The sequence below is a fragment of the Dendropsophus ebraccatus genome, chromosome 11 (genome assembly GCF_027789765.1).
Source record: "Dendropsophus ebraccatus isolate aDenEbr1 chromosome 11, aDenEbr1.pat, whole genome shotgun sequence".
NCBI classification, from domain to species: Eukaryota; Metazoa; Chordata; class Amphibia; order Anura; family Hylidae; genus Dendropsophus; species Dendropsophus ebraccatus.
Window position 1 is genome coordinate 45984968 of NC_091464.1, and position 20402 is coordinate 46005369.

The 20402-nt window shown below is 43.2% G+C and overlaps 1 protein-coding gene across 2 annotated transcripts in view; it reads right to left on the reverse strand.

The window, feature by feature from the left end:
* The window catches only part of NLK (nemo like kinase), a 127351-nt gene that overhangs the window by 18522 nt on the left and 88427 nt on the right, over nt 1–20402 (reverse strand). For both annotated transcript variants that reach the window (XM_069945169.1, XM_069945170.1), the window contains exons 4-6: nt 15475–15581; nt 10028–10113; nt 5765–5974 (exon numbers count right to left, since the gene is read on the reverse strand). In XM_069945169.1, the coding sequence (XP_069801270.1) occupies nt 5765–5974; nt 10028–10113; nt 15475–15581 (403 nt within the window). The remainder of the gene's footprint in view (nt 1–5764; nt 5975–10027; nt 10114–15474; nt 15582–20402) is intronic.

A 20402-nucleotide genomic window follows, 5' to 3' on the forward strand; every position in this document is an offset into this window, starting at 1 on the left:
TTACTGATTGTGATGGGTGGGGGACTGTGATGATCAGCAGAGGGAAAGCATTGCATTCTGGGAAATGCTAAACCAGGAAGGACAGAAACACAATACAGAGCAACCCCCCCCCCCCCCCCAACAAATGGATTTTTAGTAGTTTCAAAACTGGGATAGACAGGTAAGTAATGCGCTATGCTTTTGCAGAAGTTAAAAAAAAAATTTAACCTCTACCTGGAGTTCCCCTTTAAGAACATTGCCACTAGCTTTTCTGCCCTTGATCTGAACTGGGGGGCAATGAGTGAGGTCATACATTGTAATCCAGGAATATAAAAACATAGCTGCTTTCTTCCACAAACTGCACCACATCTGACCTCAGGTTGTGTGTGGTATTACAACTTTTACTCCATTTATCTCGATAGAGCTGAGCTGCAATACCACACAAAAACTGGACAAGAGCGGTGCTGTTGCTGAAAAAAATATGATGATTATTTTTTTAAATGCTGGATAACCACCTACATAGCTGCCTGCTCTTTAAAGGTGAAACAGTTCGTAAGGTTTCACCTTTAAAGTGTGTGGCATTGAAAAAGCACCGCAATTTGTTGAACCCAGTGTGACCCTAGCCAAATACAGCTGTTATTTTAAACAAGAGCCCCCCTTCACATGTCTGTGACAGTTTTTAATGTCAGGACAGTAATCAGTTTTTACCTTCAAGAAACCATCAGGAATTGCCAAAATATATTCCATATATACCACACATACCCTACATGGCCCCTAGTGTACTGTGCCCCCAACAGGAACTGTCCAAAGCAGTAGCAAATCCTCATAGAAAACCTCTATGAAACACTTGAGGGTTTTTTTAAATATAATTTACAAATCTGTATAACTTTAGAAACATTATTTTTCTCCATACTGCCCTTTAAGTGTATACAGAGTCAAAATGGGTCATTCTTTAGACATAGGTAAAAAGGCTGATGCGGCATAATATGCATATGATCCATCTGTAATAATGTTTTTCACCACAGGTGTTTTTACAGCATTTTACAGAAGCATATTACTCATTGCATATTAAGTGCTAACATTTATGATACCATCCATGAACAGCTTGTGACACTCTCCAATACACATTAACACAGTCGCCTCCTTGATGCCTCTTTCCCAGCTGTTATTGCCCCGAGAGGAGCTTAGTTGTCACTTGACTGTGAACTGACATGTGAGACGGCAAACAACATAAGAAGGTGGAGTTTGATGTGTTTCTGGTCTGGGGAAGTGTGCATCATGGAGATAAGAGCCTCTAGCTGCTGCAAAGCATCAACGTTTTACTTATCTTACTGTACAAGTATAGTCAAGGTTATGCACCCAAAAAGTTGTCCTATAAGCTTACTCACATGCTGCAGTCATGTTATGGGCAACATGTGAACAAACCCTGACTTGAAAGGACAGTCTAGAGCAGCGGTGTCAAACTCACTGCCCTCCAGCTGTTGCAAAACTACAATTCCCATCATACCTGGCCAGTCAAAGCTTTAGCTGCCCAGGCATGATGGCAATTGTAGTTGGACACCTGTGGTCTAGGTGATAATGGTCTCCACTCCCACACACTATAAGCTTGTTTACTTTGCAAAATAGCATCCATGTCTGTGCACGGGGGGGGGGGGGGTACAATGACACTGGACACTGAAGGGGCCAAGGACACTGAAGGCTATAAGGCAAAGCATTAGTTCTGAGAAATGAAAGGCTTCCAGAATCGGCCTCTTTAAAACACAAAAGCTCCGCTATAAAAAGCTCTCGGGCAGCATGTTCCTACGTGGAAGGTGTATGAGTCATAGTGCAGGGCGCGCAGAGTTAAAGCGATCAGTAGGCAAATATACCTGTCAGGGAAAGAAAAGGGTATAATTCAACCTTTATCAGTAGGGGTTTGTGCACCTGGTCCTCAGCGCCTGCCAAAGGATTGTTGTGAATGCAGCAGCTGAAGTAGTAATCGGAACAAATTCTCCCCGGAGAACCATAATTGCTACAAAACTGCTTGGTGCGTCGTTGCTTAGGAGAAAAAGGCACCTGGGTATCATGTTCTTTTGAAGGGCTAAAGAAAATTAATAACATTTGTGAAGTAGAATTGCCTTATACCAGTTTTCAGACTTTCTTATGCTTGGGCATTTCCTGTGCATAGGTGTCACCAAACTCTAAGACTGACATATTATTGTCAAACTCCTGTACCAGGGCTAGATGTGTGATAGGACAATATAGTGACTCCTGTGTTCTGCCTGTGTTTGCATGGTATTCCTACCACACTCCAAAGAGCTTACAGGTAGGCTACTGGCTTCTTATGAAATAGATCTTAGTGCAGCATCAGCCAACCAGAAATCAGTGTTTCTGGACCAGCAAAGATGTCTGGCATCAGGTCCAGTGTGCAAACCAGAAGAGAAGCAGGGAGTGATCCTGGGCGACCAGTGCAGGGAGCGTTCCTGGGCGACCAGTGCAGGGAGCGTTCCTGGGCGACCAGTGCAGGGAGCGTTCCTGGGCGACCAGTGCAGGGAGCGTTCCTGGGCGACCAGTGCAGGGAGCGTTCCTGGGCGACCAGTGCAGGGAGCGTTCCTGGGCGACCAGTGCAGGGAGCGTTCCTGGGCGACCAGTGCAGGGAGCGTTCCTGGGCGACCAGTGCAGGGAGCGTTCCTGGGCGACCAGTGCAGGGAGCGTTCCTGGGCGACCAGTGCAGGGAGCGTTCCTGGGCGACCAGTGCAGGGAGCGTTCCTGGGCGACCAGTGCAGGGAGCGTTCCTGGGCGACCAGCGCAGGGAGCGTTCCTGGGCGACCAGTGCAGGGAGCGTTCCTGGGCGATTATTCACTCACATAATGCAGCTTTTCTACTGTGGTTTATGTGGTTTTAGTGCATGGTGGTGCACTGGTTAAAGCACTGTTGCCTTGCAGACTAGGGGTTCAGGCTGTAAATCATCTGCAAGGTACATGTATGTCCTATCTGTGTTTGAGAGGATTCCAGACGCTACGGGTCCTTTTACAGTAAACAATGTTCAGCGCCCATTTGCAGGGCCTTTAGAAGGTATGATGAATCGCAGGGCCAGGCTGCACTAACTATTGCTGTAACGTTCAAGCAGCCATTTAAACATATTGCTATCAGCCACATATCCCCTGTTTACACAGGGAGATGTTCAGCCAATCGATATACATTTTTGAAGTAGGCAGAAGATGTGATGGGCCGATTAGTGGGCATTTTCCATCACTCTTACTTTTACACAGGCCGACTATCGGCTGAATGAGGGTTTCTAGGAACGCTTGTTGATGATACTCAGCCCATGTAAAAGGGCCTTTACTCCCACGCTCCAATACACATCGCTAGGTTAGTCAATTCCTTACTAGTCCTATTTGCGTTTCTGAGATAAAAGTTAGGCTCTATTCATACGTCCTGTTCATGTCCTTAATTGCGGATCCGCAATAATATAGGACCAATGTATTTCAATGGACCTATACAGACATCCGTGTTGTGTACTGGGCTGCAATCCGTTCCGCAAAAAAAAAAGGACAGACCCTAGTACGGACAGTAACTGACACATCCAATACAACTCTATGGGGTCTGTATTTTACTGAAGCAATACGGATGCAATACGGATGCAATACGGACTGAATTTGCGGATTGTATACTGACTGAAATTTGCGGATTGGAAAAATATACTGACGTGTGAATAGACCCTTAGAGTGTAAGTTCTGCCGGGACCAAGAACTGATGGTAGAACCCAATGACTTTAATAAAGGGGTTAAAAAAAAAAAAAAAAAAAGAAGGGATGTGTAGAATACACGTTGTCTTGGTAATTATGCAGAAGGATATTACAACAAGCAAAAAATGTAGAATTGCCCTTTAATAATAAATCAGATGCAAGTGATAATTATGTGTTATCAGCATAGCCCGGCCCTATAGAGCAGAGTCTGCAGCATACAGGCGTCAGCTCATCAGCAGTCATTCAAATGGTCTGCAGACGGATGCTTCCTGAGCTTTCTACTGATGAATTAATTCACTAATTCCTTCCTCTCTTTCAAAAATGTTTCTGTGGAAACTAATAAGTTACAGATCAAAAGTACTTGAGGAATTGTACAAATGCCGTCTGAAATCTTTGATCTAGTTTCAAAGCTTCCTTTCCATATATCCAAACAACTGCACAAGGAATCACGGGCAGAACAAATACTCTGCTACTTTGATAACTTAGGTGAAGGAAAGAATACACCCAATTGAACACTAATGAGCAGGTTTTAGAATTTGAATTTTTATTTCCTGATTTCTGAATTTTCTGACACCCTGTATACACAGCAGCCACACTTCAATAGTTATGTATTTATCTCTTTTTAATTCATGACATGAAGATTATGTAATTACTCATCTTAAGGGAGTGTTCACACATACAGGATCTGCAGCAGATCCGATGGCGCAGATTTGAAGCTGCAGATATTATTGTGACTTAATGACTGAACACAACATAAAATCTGCAGCTTCAAATATGTGCCATCAAATCTGCTGCAGATCCTGTATGTGTGAACGCCTCCTAAAGGGGTATTTCACTCAAACATAACTTTTCATATGTTGCTGCCCATGGTGACACTAAAAATTCCTTCCATATTTGTTATTTTCTATTCAGTCTCCTTCTCCCAGTTCTAAGCTGCTGTTTTCTGTTGAAGACACAACAAAACTGTGTGCAGTTTTTCCCTCGGTCTCCCACTCCCTTCTGAGACAGCTGAAGTTCCCTGGCAGGCTGTATTTGCAACTTTGTAACTGCTTTGTTGTGCTGGGAGGGGTAATCGAAGGTCAATTAATGTCAGGTCGGCGTTACTTCTGGAATGGTGGGATTGGTGTTTTATGGGTTTTACTTTGTCATCTATAGGTAGATTAGTTGAACCATGTTCCTGTAGACTGACTGATATGAATTCAGAAACCGCACACTCTAGATTTACACATTCTATAAAAAAATTTAAAAAAACAGAAACCCGTTGTGTTGCAACTTTTGGGGTATTTCCCATAACTTGACAGATGGGGGTTAATTTATTATAATTTTACATCTGTACAAAAAAGATTCTGAATGCCTCATATGTGCTTGGGGGTGGGGGGGGGGGGGGTGCACAAGTGCCAGGGGGTTGGTGTGATCCATGGAGTGGCAACCTGGGCGCCCACCGGGCCTATTGTCAGTCCGGCCAGTAGTGATAATCGGTTCTCACCCAGAAGAAAGTGGTTTATATTTACTACCTCAAATGCACCAGAATTCTGGGAAATTAGGGAAAAACAATAACAAAACATAATTGACATTTAGTAAAGGTTTTACACACCATTGCCTAGTGTCCAACAAAAGGGTCTTCCGCTAAGGCTGATCTTGTAACAGGCATACAATCTCAGCCTGGGATTTAGACCATCATGGATCAGTTAGGCCAGGTTTACACAATGTGTTTTCAGTGGATCTGTGTATATTCTGCACCAAAAGTTTCATTAATTCCATCCCCTAAATGTTGCCTTGACATAACAGCCTTGATACAAATGCGTAATAGGGAAAGCCTGAATGTACCCTTGGGGAGATCTTCTTGAAGGTGGCATAAAAGAAAACGTCACTTTTTTTTATGCAATAAAAAATAAAAAATAAACTATATAATTTACAAATGGCTGGGTCTCTACAGATTATGGTGTATATATATATATATATATATATATATATATATATATATATATATATACACACACATACATATACACACACACACAAAACACAATGGTTTTACATAGAACAAAAATAAGTTACCTGCTGTATTGGACTCTGCGCCTGAAATAATATTCTACGACCAAGCAGCTCTGCAAAGATGCAACCTACAGACCAGATATCTATAGCGTTAGTGTAATGACGACTCCCCATTAGGATTTCAGGAGCCCGGTAATACTGAGTGACAACTTCCTGAGTCATGTGTCGAGATTCATCAAGTTCTTCTACCCTTGCCAATCCAAAATCACAAATCTAATAAAGGAAGAAACAAAGATTAGTTTAGACGAAAAACAAATTTAGTTTGTAAAATAATTTACTTAGGGTTATACAATCTGTATGTGGCACTCCCCCAATGTCTATATTGCCTGCAGGACTATTCAAGACACAGTGGGATTCTGCTTCCTATCAGTGCTGCACACAACACATTACTATGGCCAATTCACTCCATCTTTTCTGCACATAGGGGTAGCCACCAGGTGCTCCCCCGTGTGCAAACCCACTAGGGGTCCTTTTACACAGACTGATATGGATCCGTACACAAACGTAAATGACTCTGCAAGGCAAAATCAATAATGCGTCTTGGCTGCACAAACAATCGCTGTATCGTTTATGTCAGGGGTGGGGAACCTTTTCCATGTCGAGGGCCGGTCGGGCATTAATAAAATCATTCGAGGGCCGCATACCGTGCGCGGCAGTTAGTAGCGGGGGTTTGCAGCACCCAGGACAAGGCATAGTATTGTTCCCCTAGTGCCCCTGCTATTGTAGTTAACCCCCAGTGATGCCCCTTGTAGTCTAGTTAACCCCCAAGTCATGTCCCTGGTAGCCTAGTTAACCCCCATCAGGCATGTCCCTGGTAGCCTAGTTTTCCCCCCCCCCATCAGTCATGTCTCTGGTAGCCTAGTTGTCCCCCCCATCAGTCATGTCCCTGGTAGCCTAGTTGTCCCCCCCCCCCATCAATCATGTCCCTGGTAGCCTAGTTATTCCCCCCCCATCAGTCATGTCCCTGGTAGCCTAGTTATTCCCCCCCCATCAGTCATGTCTCTGGTAGCCTAGTTGTCTCCCCCATCAGTCATGTCCCTGGTGGCCTAGTTATCCCCCCATCAGTCATGTCCCTGGTAGCCTAGTTGTCCCCCCCCATCAGTCATGTCCCTGGTAGCCTAGTTGTCCCCCCCCATCAGTCATGTCCCTGGTAGCCTAGTTGTCCCCCCCCCATCAGTCATTTCTCTGGTAGCCTAGTTGTCCCCCCCATCAGTCATGTCCCTGGTAGCCTAGTTGTCCCCCCCATCAGTCATGTACCTGGTGGCCTAGTTGTCCCCCCCCCCCCCCCCATCAGGCATGTCCCTGGTAGCCTAGTTATTCCCCCATCAGTCATGTCCCTGGTAGCCTAGTTGTCCCCCCCATCAGTCATGTACCTGGTGGCCTAGTTGTCCCCCCCCCCCCCCCATCAGGCATGTCCCTGGTAGCCTAGTTAACCCCCATCAGGCATGTCCCTGGTAGCCTAGTTGTCCCCCCCCCCCCCCATCAGTTATGTCCCTGGTAGCCTAGTTATTCCCCCCCATCAGGCATGTCCCTGGTAGCCTAGTTATTCCCCCCCCCCCATCAGTCATGTCTCTGGTAGCCTAGTTATTCCCCCCCCCCCCCCCATCAGGCATGTCCCTGGTAGCCTAGTTGTCCCCCCCATCAGTCATGTCCCTGGTAGCCTAGTTGTCCCCCCCCCATCAGTCATGTCCCTGGTAGCCTAGTTGCCCCCCCCCCATCAGTCATGTCCCTGGTAGCCTAGTTGTCCCCCCCCCCTCAGTCATGTCCCTGGTAGCCTAGTTGTCCCCCCCCCCCATCAGTCATGTCCCTGGTAGCCTAGTTGTCCCCCCCATCAGTCATGTCCCTGGTAGCCTAGTTGTCCCCCCCCCCATCAATCATGTCCCTGGGATCCTAGTTAACCCCCAAATAAAAAAATAAACATCCCACTCACCTTACCTCCGCTCCCACGCAGTCCAGGTCCTCTTCTCTCCCAGGTCCTCTGTGCCGGTCTTCTCCTGCAGGCGGCGCGCGATGAAATGACGTCATCGCGCGCGGCCCGCAAGAGACTAAAGACACGCGCCGCTCTGCTGGGGAAGGAGCCGGCACAGACAGCATCCTCCGGTGTCCGCCAGCTGTCACAGACACCGGAGGATGCGGTGTATGCCGGCTTCTTCCCCAGCAGAGCGGCGCGCATCACAGGGGAGCTCCCCACCCCTGGTTTATGTGGTCATTAACAATCATTGTTATCAAGATGTGAGGCCAATAATAAATTTTACCAAAAATTTCACAAAAGATCAAATCAGCCAACCAGCAGGCGTTTTTCTGCCGTTGGCTGATCACTGGCACTTTTATACAGGCTAATTATTGGTAATTGAGCATTCCTAGGCACGCTCGTTGCTGATAATCGGCCCATGTAGTGGTGCAAGAGCAAAAAGATGTCGGCTTCCAACAGAAATATCTTTGTCTAAAGGCCCTATTCCACGGAACGATTATTGTCCGTATTCGGCCGCTACGGACGATAATCGTCCCGTGGAATAGAGTGCAATGATCAGCCAACATCGTTCATGTCGGCTGATCGTTGCTGTAGCGACTGATACAGCAACGATATGCTGCCGTCACTCCGTTGAATAGGAGCATCGGCAGCAGACGCTGCTTTATCCTATGGGCTGTCCGGACGATCAGCGATCACCCGGGCAGCCCCCCCGCACTCACCCGCTTGCTGCAGCCGCGTTGAATAGCGGCGGCAGCGAGCGGGGATTGAGTAGCAAACGAGCGCTGAGAGTGCTCGTTTGCTCCTCTAGATGGCCCGTGGAATATTAAGCAGCAGCCAAATGTAGGAAATTTAGTATTTGCTTCATTTTGCATTTAGAAGGCAAATACCCAATGAAAAAAATGTTTTTATATTTATGAAGCTTTATTATAAAAGGGTTTCCTGTCACCGCTGTTTCTTTATTACATTACATTTTGAAAACATTAGAAAGTAAAAAAAAGTATTTTGATTGTTGCAAAGGTCACCTAGTTCTTCTTGCTTGTGCCTGTCCCAATTTCACAGCCAACAGGCTGCTCAGCCAATCACTGGCCGAGACAGCACCATGGCCAGTGATTGGCTGAACAACCTGTCACTTCAGCGGCTGTGGGGGCTTCCTTCAAATGTCAAAGAAGAACTTCGGTAGGGTTATTGGGACGCTGTGCTTTTCACATTTGGGCAGAAACAGTAGTAGTGGTTTAGCCATGTCCCTTCTCTGCACTTGTAATGTTTGACAAATTCCATACACTAATGGCGTGTTTACTATTTTGCCCAAGGGACACTTGTGGTTCACTCTAGGAAAATTTTACATACATTTCTATACTTTTTAATTCAAGGACACATCCACACATACAGGATGTGCTGCAGATTGATGCATTTAGTTACAATGATATCTGCAAATCTGCAGCAGCTCCTGTATGTGTGACTGCATCCTTAGGTCTCATTCACACATGAGTAACCCTGTCTGTAATTGTGGACTCGATAATAGGGACAGGATTACAAATGTGTTTCGGTAACTGTCCACATCTGCAGGGACCCACTGTCATATAGGCGAGATGGACGCACAATGGCTTAATTGTTTTTTGCGCCTCGGAACATGTCCCCAAAACAGACTGGTAACACCTACAGATGTATGTATAGGAACATATGAACTGCATGTGTGATATGAGGTGTGAAAGGGGCCCTAATTACACATGATTCATCTGAATATAACAATTTTTAGGATCCACCTTGCAGCACATGAAATTATATGCAGGTTTGGGTCTATTATCCAGTAAGAAACCAGACACTTTCTAGAGCAGTCATGAAAAGTTTATTAATGCAAATCTAATTCCTAGGTCAAAAAGAGGGACATGTTAGGGGCAAAGAGGGACAGAGGGACGTGGGTCAAAAGTAGCCAGAAACAGACTATAAAAGGGAATGGGTCATAAAGGAAAGACTGATTTCTACTCTCCATTCCTGGCTTTGGCTTCCAAAATCTGTCAGATAAATTGCACCATTAGATGCTCACTTCTACTGTGCTAAAAACACTTTGTGAATAGACGTGAAGCTACCCAATATTTTTCAGGGTGGCATGAAACACACTGATCATGCTGCCAGCTTACAAAAAAGCTGTGAGAAATATTCTACCGTTCTCTTCTATCATCCAGCTGCCATATATGTGACATAACCCTGCACACTGGAGAGGGTGGCACACTTCACACGTGTACTACAAACCAGGTAATTACATTTGCATTAGAAAGATCTAAATAGAAAATTACCTTGAGCACACAGTTGCTGTTCACAAGTAGATTCCCTGGTTTAATGTCTCGATGTAAAATGCCGGCTGAATGTAAATACTTCAGACCTAATACCGAATGAAGGAAAGAGACAGCAACAAGTTAAAGTCTTGCCATTGATTTTTACGTTTCAGTTATGAAGATGGAGATAAAAATGTTGTTGATAAATGCATGTAACACCCCTCAGCACTGGAAAGGAATACTACCTGCAATACCACTGGATAAGTGAACAAGACAGCCTGCAAGACATACGGAGGCCATTACTCTATAAAGCATGGTACTCTCCTCTAGAATCGTTGCGTATAGGGTAGAGTACCTCCATATTATGGTATATAAATTAGCAATGTTTTTTCTTATGCCACCATACAAGTTTCGTGTTCACTGAGAACAAGCTATGGGCTCCATATTCAAGGAACCCCTGTAATTCAGCAAAGTTCTGCAGTGAATATTTTTTTGTGTGTAAAGGCCCTATTACACCAAGGGATAATCACATGGAGTAATAGCTACTGTTAAAAGGTCGTGTAATAGGGCCTTTAGTCAGTGACAAAATATGTCAGAAAATTGGGTGAAAAACTAGTGCACCATATGTATCACTCAATTCTTCATCAAGACAGATTGTTAAAATGACTACTCTACAACCTTAAAAAGCAGAGTGACAACCAAGATGACTAAAGGCCCTATTACACCAAGCTATTGCCGTCCATATTTGGACGATTATCTATTGATGTAATAGCTACTGTTAAAAGGCAACGATGAGCCGACATGCGTGATGTTGGCCGATCCTGGTCTTTCAACATGTTGAACCTTTTTTTTTTAAACAATAACGATGGTCTGCTGTCCATCGCTCCGGGGACAGACGCTATCTCCTATGGGCTTCCCCGAGGCCCCCCCCCCCACTCTTACACACTCGCTGTTGGCAAGGGTAATAGTGCCGGCAGTGAGTGGGAAATGAGGAGCAAGCGAGCGCTGATCTGACAGGTCATCGCTTGCGTGCTCCTCCTGATCGTTTCGTGTAACAGGGCCTTAACATTATAGCACCAAAATAGTTTGTCAACCAAGTTGGCCAGGTAACAATGCAAATTCACCACTTTATACAGTGAAAAACCAACCACTGCAGTGCAACATAATGCAGATGTGTAGTTCAGTAGTCTGCAGAAACATATGGGCTGTCAGACAGACAATGGGAGATTTTTCAAAAAAAATTTTTTTAAATTGTTGCTTATTTTTTAATTACATTGTTTGTATGAGTACGTGCAAACTTATGCAAGAGCAGCCTTTTTTTTTTTACCACAATGGTTTTACATCTGCTGTGTCTCAGTCATAGTCTGTGGTATTGTTTAACAGAATGCAATGACTTATTGCCAGGAAATTATAAATGGTGTCAGACAACTGCTGCTTAGTATGTAATAGAAATAGCTAACCTCTTGTACGCCCAGCCGCCCAGGCAAACCTCGCTGTAAGGAGACATTATGGCTGCTGCTGTGACTTAATTCTAGGTGAACACTTTTAGCCAGGTTAACATAAAACCTACCCTGGCACGTCACTTAATAGTAACCCCCATTTAACTGCTATACTTCCCCAGTAACAGGTAATTATAACCTATTATAGCATTGCCGGCTGCTTATTTTCGGGTCACTCCCACATTGTTCTCAGTGGTAAGAATTTCAGTCCTTCAGTCGGATTTGTCACTTAGCGTTTTACTAAACTTATCCTCATCCTTCAAGGTGTTGTCCAGCATTAGAGCAACATGGCACCTTTCTTTGAGAAATGGCGCCACTCTAATTCACAGGATGCATCTGGTAGTTGCAGCACTGCTTCAGCTAAGGAAGTTATGTTGAGCCGCAATGTCACTAACTACCACATGACAGATGTGATGCTGTTTTTGAACAAAAGCTACTGCTACTACCACTACTGCTACTGTCTATGTGGTTAACTCTATTTTAATTTTTCAACCTCCCGAACTATTCGATCTGTGGGGGATCACTGTGTGAGTACTGTAGGCAACGTATCTGCTCTAATGTAACAGGGACCTATCATTACTCCGGCAGCAATGTGCAGGTGTACACAGCATGTAAGTGCAATTTCTCAGCACAGTAAAAAAAACACAGGACTCAACTCTTGAAATGCAAATCAAAGAAGAATTTTTTAGGGGGTGGGAACTTGCAATTAATTTATACCATGTTGTGTGGTGTGTATATATGAGTATAAATTTAGGATATGTCTGTATATGGACCAGTAAGAGATTATACAATACATGTGCATATATTTATATTCTATTGTGTAAACTCAGAATCTAAAACAAGATAAAGAGATCATCCTTAGGTGTATGTACCGTATTAGCATACAGTATTTCTCTGTACTGTAAGTTTGCCATCATCAGCATGGTAGAACTCATCAGCGTGTTAGAAATGTGTAACCTGCTGATATCTCCCTATTAGAGATGAGCAAATCTCGAGCATGCTTGGGTTGATTTAAGTGTGCCGCATTTGAATACGGGTAGCTGGAGAAGTAGGATGCAGCCCTAAGGAGTCCTTGAAAACATATATACAGCCATAACTGCATACAACTTGTTCAGACACCAGTAACCAAATGTTTTGCGATCAAGTTCATACGAACCCCAGCACGCTCTATATTCCCTTATCTCTAATAAGCAACTTTCTCCTGTTTTTTAGCTATGTCTTTGCTGTCCATATAGAGAGTAATGGGCTTTTTACATGGACCAATTATCAGCCAGGGGCATTGTTAGAAATGCTCCTATAGCCAATAATCGACCCATGTAAGAGTGACAATAAAAGAAAACCGACAGTGCAGATATATACAGTACATATCTGTGCTTTCAGTTTAAAGATCACAAGCAGCAGTCTATACTTACCAGCCACACTGCTTGTGATCTAGGTTTCCCACCCTCCAGCTGCATCTTCAGGCCCTGCCTCCTTCAGAGTGATTGACAGTCAGAGGAGGTGGGGCTTGAAGATACAGCAGTGGCCAGAGGAAGGAAGACCTGGATGCTGGATCACAAGCAGCACAGATGGTAAGTATTCACTGCTGCTTGTGATGTTTAAACGGATAGCATACATATATACATACAGGGCCGGCGTTAGGGGGGGGCAAGCAGGGCAAATGCCCAGGGCCCCCATCCCCCAGGGGCCCCCTGCCGCAGTTCCAGTGGAGAGGAGAGCACAGACAGCGTCCTCCAGCGTCTGGGAGTGATCCCTGGCTGCTGCTATCAGGGGTCACGCAGAGGCTGCAGGACGCTGGGCTCGGTGTCTGCTCCCCCTCCCCCTCCCTCCAGCTCCTCTCACTGCACGTGACTTCCTGCTCTGGTGTTGAGCTGTCGGGACGATGGAGGAGAGGGCTGCCGAGTGAGGACGACAGCCTGCTGCTGCTGCTGGGAACATGAGGAGGATTCACCACTACAACCAGCATGGTAGAGGGAGTAAGTATTCTGTACATGTAGTGTGTAATGTGTATGAATGTAGGTGTATAATGCATGAATGCAGTGTGTGTTACATGTTCTGTGTATAGTGTGTGGACTGGATGGTTTGTATCTGTATAATGTGTTTTCATGGGTGTGTGAGTGTGTGTGTGTGTATATATATATATATATATATATATATATATATATATATATATATAATGGTGTGTGTGTGTGTATATATATATATATATATATATATATATATATATATATATAAAATGGTGTGTGTGTGTTTATAAATATATATATAATGGTGTGTGTGTATAAGCACTGCTGACTCCAAGTGTTGAGGTGAATAGACTGTATATAGGAGCTGCAGCCATTCTCCGGCCTCATCAGTCCTATGTAATTGCTGCAGCTCCTATGTATAGTGTATGATGACATTACTAAGGCAATACGGTGTATTTTATTGAGAAAAAAATAAGGTGGTATTCAGTCTTTAGGTGGTGGTCACTGTATGGTGGTAATATTGGTCTGTATATAGTGTCATTATGCAGTGGTCACTCTTTGGCATTAATATTGGTCTGTATATAGCGTATATATATATATATATATATATATATATATATATATATATATATATATATATATATATATATATATACACACTCATTACTGCCATAGATTGACTACCACATAATGACACTATATACAGACCAATATTACCGCCATACAGTGAACACCACATAATGACTCTATATACACACTATATACAGACCAATAGTACAACCATAGAGTGATCGCCCACATAATATTGGTCTGTATATAGTGTGTATATAGAGTCATTATACAGGGGTCAGTCTATGGCAGTAATTTTGGTCTGTATATAGAGTCATTATGCAGTGGTCACTCTATGGCGGTAATATTGGTCTGTATATAGTGTCATTATGCAGTGGTCACTCTTTGGCATTAATATTGGTCTGTATATAGCGTATATATAGAGTCATTATTGCCATAGATTGACTACCACATAATGACACTATATACAGTACAGCCACAGTACAGTATATATAGTACAGCCATAGAGTGATCGCCACATAATATTGGTCTGCATACAGTGTATATAGAGTCATTATACAGGGGTCAGTCTATGGCAGTAATATTGGCCTGTATATAGAGTCATTATGCAGTGGTCACTCTATGGTGGTAATATTGGTCTGTATATAGAGTGTATATAAAGTCATTATACAGGGGTCAGCCAATGGCAATAATATTGGTCTGTATATAGCGTATATATAGAGTCATTACTGCCATAGATTGACTGCCACATAATGACTCTATATATACACTATATACACCAATAGTACAGCCATAGGGTGACAGCCACATAATATTGGTCTGTATACAGTGTATATACAGTCATTTATTATACAGTGGTCAGTCTATAGCGGTAATATTGGTCTGTATATAGTGTATATAGAGTCATTATGGGGCGGTCACTTTTATGGTGGTAATATTGGCCTATATATAGTGTGTTTTCTTCAATAACGGTATGGAGGTAGTATTTGGTCCTGATTATAGTGATTTTTTTAAATTTATTTTTTTAAAGCAATTCATATAAATAGTTCTTGTATTTACACCACTAGCGGGCAGTCCTGACATTTAGCGGCAGTCCTGGCATGTAGGGGCAGTCCTGGCATTTAGCGGCATTCCTGGCATTTAGCGGCAGTCCTGGCATGTAGTGGCAGTCCCAGAATGTAGCGGCGGTCCTGACATGTAGGGGCAGTCCCAGAGGTAGGCTAATAATTATGACAAGGCCAGTTGCCTAGAATATAGGCTGTCTGTTAATAACTCATATCATGTATGTTAATAGGGATTTAAAGCAGTTTTCTCGGACTACTGAGGACCGTACCCAAAATATCTGTGGATAGGCCTAAATAAAAAATAAACAGCTATCTGGCTATTACTGTCGCGTAGGGTAACAACACAGTATTAAGTGAATCAAACTCACCTCTTAAAATCTGATACAAAAAAACCTTGACATGATCCGAGCTGAGCGGCTGAGGAGAGACGATGATCTTATGGAGGTCACTTTGCATTAATTCAGTGACAACGTATCTGAGCAATCAGTTAAGGTGAATGCAGGGTGTACTTACTTCAAGGTAAAGAGATTTAACATTGTCATCACTATAGCAAGCAACAAAACAAGCTACTAAGAACAAACCTATTACACATTTACAGATGATAAATGGTTTCATTCATTTGTATGTTATGGTTAAAAATCCACTAAAATGAAAAATAAAACAAAAAAAAAAAAAGTTTCTCTGATTTTTTTTTTTTAACAAACATTTATCACTTACAATCAGTAGAAATCTATTCCCTACAACTACTGTCTGACAACTGAAGACCAGGAAAATGGTGCAGCCTAAAAGGTCCCTATACACCTTAGGGTCCTATTACACGGGCCAACCGTGGCCATTGTTCATGAGCGCTGATCTGGTAGTTGGAGCTTGTTTACAGGGCCCAATAATCGTTTAGCAAGGGTTGCACGGACATTGTTACCAATAACAAACGGACAGTCAATAGTTCGGCCATCAGTTATTGATTTGGGACCTTAAAAATAATTTAAAAAATGTTTTCAGATGAACTGGTGTCAGAAAACTATACAAATGTAAATTTCTACTATAAAAAAATCTCAAGCCTTCCAGTACTTATCCGGTGGTTTATGTCCTGCAGGAAGTGACATTGAACTGTCCAAAGCAGGAAAGGTTTTCAATGGGGATTTTCTACTGATCCAGACAGTTCCTGTAATGGACAGAGATGGCAGCAGAGAGCACTGTTTCAGACAGCAAAGAATACACCACTTCCTGAAGAACATACAGCAGCTGATAAGTAAATGAACGATTGAGATTTTTTTTTAATACAAGTAATTCACTAATTTCCATCTCTCTCTGGCACCATATGGTTTGGGGGGAAAAAATTCCTGTCGGAGTCCCCCTTACGACTGAATCACACAACTATGTTTGGTCCATGAAACACGGTCCATGTGCTGGACGCATTTCACAGAAAGAACACACCGCTGTGAATGAAAGACTCACAGTAATAGTTGCACCAACATATGTTGCAGCAAGCTCCTGAAGGGCCAGAGCACTGCCGCACTGCACTGACAAAGATGTCATTTCAGTAGCGTAGTGTTTCGGCCATTCGGGAGCATCATATAGAGAAAGTGTTCAGTGTCACCTTTATACCAAATACAAAATTTACATTGGATTATCCAAGATGCACAACCCTTTAGGTAGCTCATACATAATATATTTATATTTGTTAAAAAGTAACTCAGGCGTACAATAAAATATGAACAACACAAGTCTTTAACAAAATCTGAAAAAGAAAAAAAACTTCCAGGGAGATGATGTGCTGGTGACATGCATCCAATCTGGTTTCTCTACATTTCTGTAACATTGATGGTCTCGCACACAGTCCAATATATGGCATTCATTAAAGAGGAATTCTCTTTTCTTTAAAGAGGACCCGTCACCACTACTGACCAGTTTTAGCAAATACATACAATGCAAATGAAACAACGATTCTGGGTCACTTTTTTTTTTTTTTTTATAGCTCTGTGATGTGCTGTTCCTCTGTTATTCTTCCTAGAAATTAATAAATGAACAACCAAGTGGGTGTTTCCACCTGGAGGCGTATCCCTACACTGTCTGACATTATCCAATTAGAGCTGACAATGCCAGATTATGAACCAGTTACACCCAGTTGGTAATTCAGTCATACATTACTAGCAGAGATGAGCGAACCTCAAGCATGCTCCAGTTCATCCGAACCCGAGCGTTCGGCATTTGATTAGCGGTGGCTGCTGAAGTTGGATAAAGCCCTAAGGCTATGTGGAAAACATGGATATAGCCATTGGCTGTATCCATGTTTTCCAGACAACCTTAGAGCTTTATCTAATTTCAGCAGCCCCCGCTAATCAAATACCGAACGTTCGGGTTCGGATGAACTTAAGCATGCTCGAGGTTCGCTCATCTCTAATTACTAGTAAAAGTAGGCCACATTCCCAAATTGGTAGTGCAGCCCGCCTCCGTGGACCACACTACGAATATTCATCTGTGGTCCACGTTACAGCAGTTTGTTTTTTTTTGCGACACGGATGGCGACCCCATACACTTGTACAGATGTGTGCACTGGGTCATTGAATAACATTGGTCCCATGTTACTAAGAGTAACAGAAAGAGAGCACATCACAAAACACTAAGAAAAGGTGTTCCAAAATTGTTCTTTCATGGGGAATACGAGAATGTACTAAAACAGACAGGTCTAGAGTTGCAACAGGTTCCCTTTAAGCAAACTAAATCCTCACCTACTTTTTATTTTTTCTTACCGATCAGAGCCATTACAGAAATGTAAATATTATGGGGGCAGCCATATTGCCTCAGCTTTCTTACAGCAGCCCCACGGACATAGCAAACAGACTCATTGACTTTTGGGAGAGAAAGGAAGAAAGGGGAGGAGGGGAGCAGTTACATCCCCTTTTATGAAAGGTGGATCCCATCTTACTAGACATGAGCGAACCTGGAGCATGCTCGAGTCGATTCGAACCCGAACTTTTGTCATTTGATTAGCGGTGGCTGCTGAACTTGGATAAAGCCCTAAGGCTATGTTGAAAACATGGATATAGTCATTGGCTGTATCCATGTTTTCCAGACAACATTAGAGCTTTATCCAAGTTCAGCAGGCCCAGCTAATCAAATGCCGAAGATCGACTGTCAAGATCGACTCGAACCCGAACCCGGTTCGCTCATCTCTACATCTTACCTATATATTAGTGCAAAGTTTCAATGCAATGCTATTTGTGCTGACAAGGTGGAGACTGGTGATAAGTTCTCTCTATAGAACAGGAAGTCACAGCTTATTACTAGTCAGTAGGAAAACTGCAACTGTCTTCAGTCTTATAATACAGATAGTAAGATGTAAAATTAGATCACATCACTTTCATCAAAAATCTCCACAAAATCCAATCTGCAGACATTAGACGACCCTGGTTACAATCTCTGTCAAGTGTAAATAACACACAGGTTTTTGGTAGGGAAAGATAAATGAAATACAGAACAGGAAACACAAACAAATGAAACTAAGACATCATTATATTTCTCAGCAGAAACTGCACAGATAATTGAGAAGAAAAAAAAAGCCAAAAGTGAGCGGGGAAACAAAAAAAAAACCTTCCATCTGACAGACCATTATGTCTCGGCTCTGCCTCACTCCTGATGTAATTAGGTCCAATCAGAAGCCAAAAGCTTAAGCCCTGGTTTCTCAGAAGAAATGATCTAAGAAAATGATCTTCTTTGTTTTAGTAGGTCAGATGTGAGTGGAAAAACAAGACGACTGAAGTATTCAGCTGGGATACTTTTTTTTGATAAAGGACTCTAAATAGACTGGGTATGGTCTATGCAGCTGGTAGTGATACGGCACAATACATTCCCTTTGGCCTCTTGGATACACAATCAAATAAGAAAAACGTACGCAATCCATAGTATACCTACTATATGTTGCCAAAGCAGCTGAAATAACATGAAGGGCTAAACAGCACCTGGCCCTCATCAGGCCTTGGGTACCCTAAGTGGCACTCACCGGAAAGACTTGGTGGTGTCATTAAAGTGAAAAGAAGCCATGCCATTATTGTCTGCGGGTAATGTGATGAGGGCATCAGAAAAGGAATGAGTGACGAGCGTGTTTGATGTTCCTGCTTCCTCTAGATGTGACAGCCTCTCAAACAGATGGTGCCCAAGTGGGTTAAAACTTCCGTTCAAGCCCGCAAATGTGAGAAACAGACAGGAAAGCTGGCATGGCTCTAGCAGCAGATTTCATTCACATGCACTTCTATTTATTTTTATGGCTGGTGTAACAGGTGACGAGTGAAAATAAATGATCCATGTTCACAACTTCAGCATTAGATCATTTCTGGGACCTTTACCCACAGATTTATTCTGTGAATTCAGAGAATGTATGTTCTAAGGAAGAGACGTGGGCTAAACTGTATGGCACATCGAAAAACAAATGGTGGGAAATGGCAGGGCATAACATCCCTACCATCATATTTTTCCCAGTCTGGTAATAAAACTGATATTATATTCAAGCACTTTGTTTGCTCCTATTATTAGGGTTCAATAACTATACTTTTGGGGAACACAAACACCAACTGGAGCCTGAATACACAGGAGCGGCAATAGAGGAAAAAAGTTTAAATTAAAGTATGCTTACATAGCTCCCCAACATACAAATCTGTTCCGTGTGCGCATTGGGGATATTTCAATTAAAAGTATCTTACACCATTAAAGGGGTTGTCCAGAATAAGAAAGGCAAGTCTACTTCTTTCGATAAGCCAGGGGTCCTCAACTGGCCAGCTGCCCGGACCCCTGCTGCAGATAAATATACCTGTATACTGAGCTGCGCTGCTCCCCTCTGCACAGTAACTATGAGCGCTCGTAACAAGCGCTCAGTTACTGCGCAGTAGCACTGACAGAGAGGGAGCTATTTGCTCCTTGTCACTCTTGTGGCCAGGACAAGGTAAGAGCGGCCTCTTGTGGCCGCTGCAGTGCAGAGAAGAGAAGGGGAGACGCACGGACAAAGGTGAGTATAAGTGTTTTTTTTTATGTTAAATACTATATTGGAGGAAAAGCACAAAGCGGGGGGTATTTATACTACTGGGGGAGCGCACAGGGGGACTATAGACTACTGGGGGAGTATATACTACTGGGGAGCACAACACGTTTACTAATGATGTTCAGCTCAGACCTTCACCTGACAATAGACCCTGGTAAATGGACCTTCACTAAAAGTTGTTGAGTACCCCTGCCATAAACAGTGCTGCCCATGACAATCGACCGTTTCTGGCATTACAGCTCTTTTTCATTCATTCACCTTTTG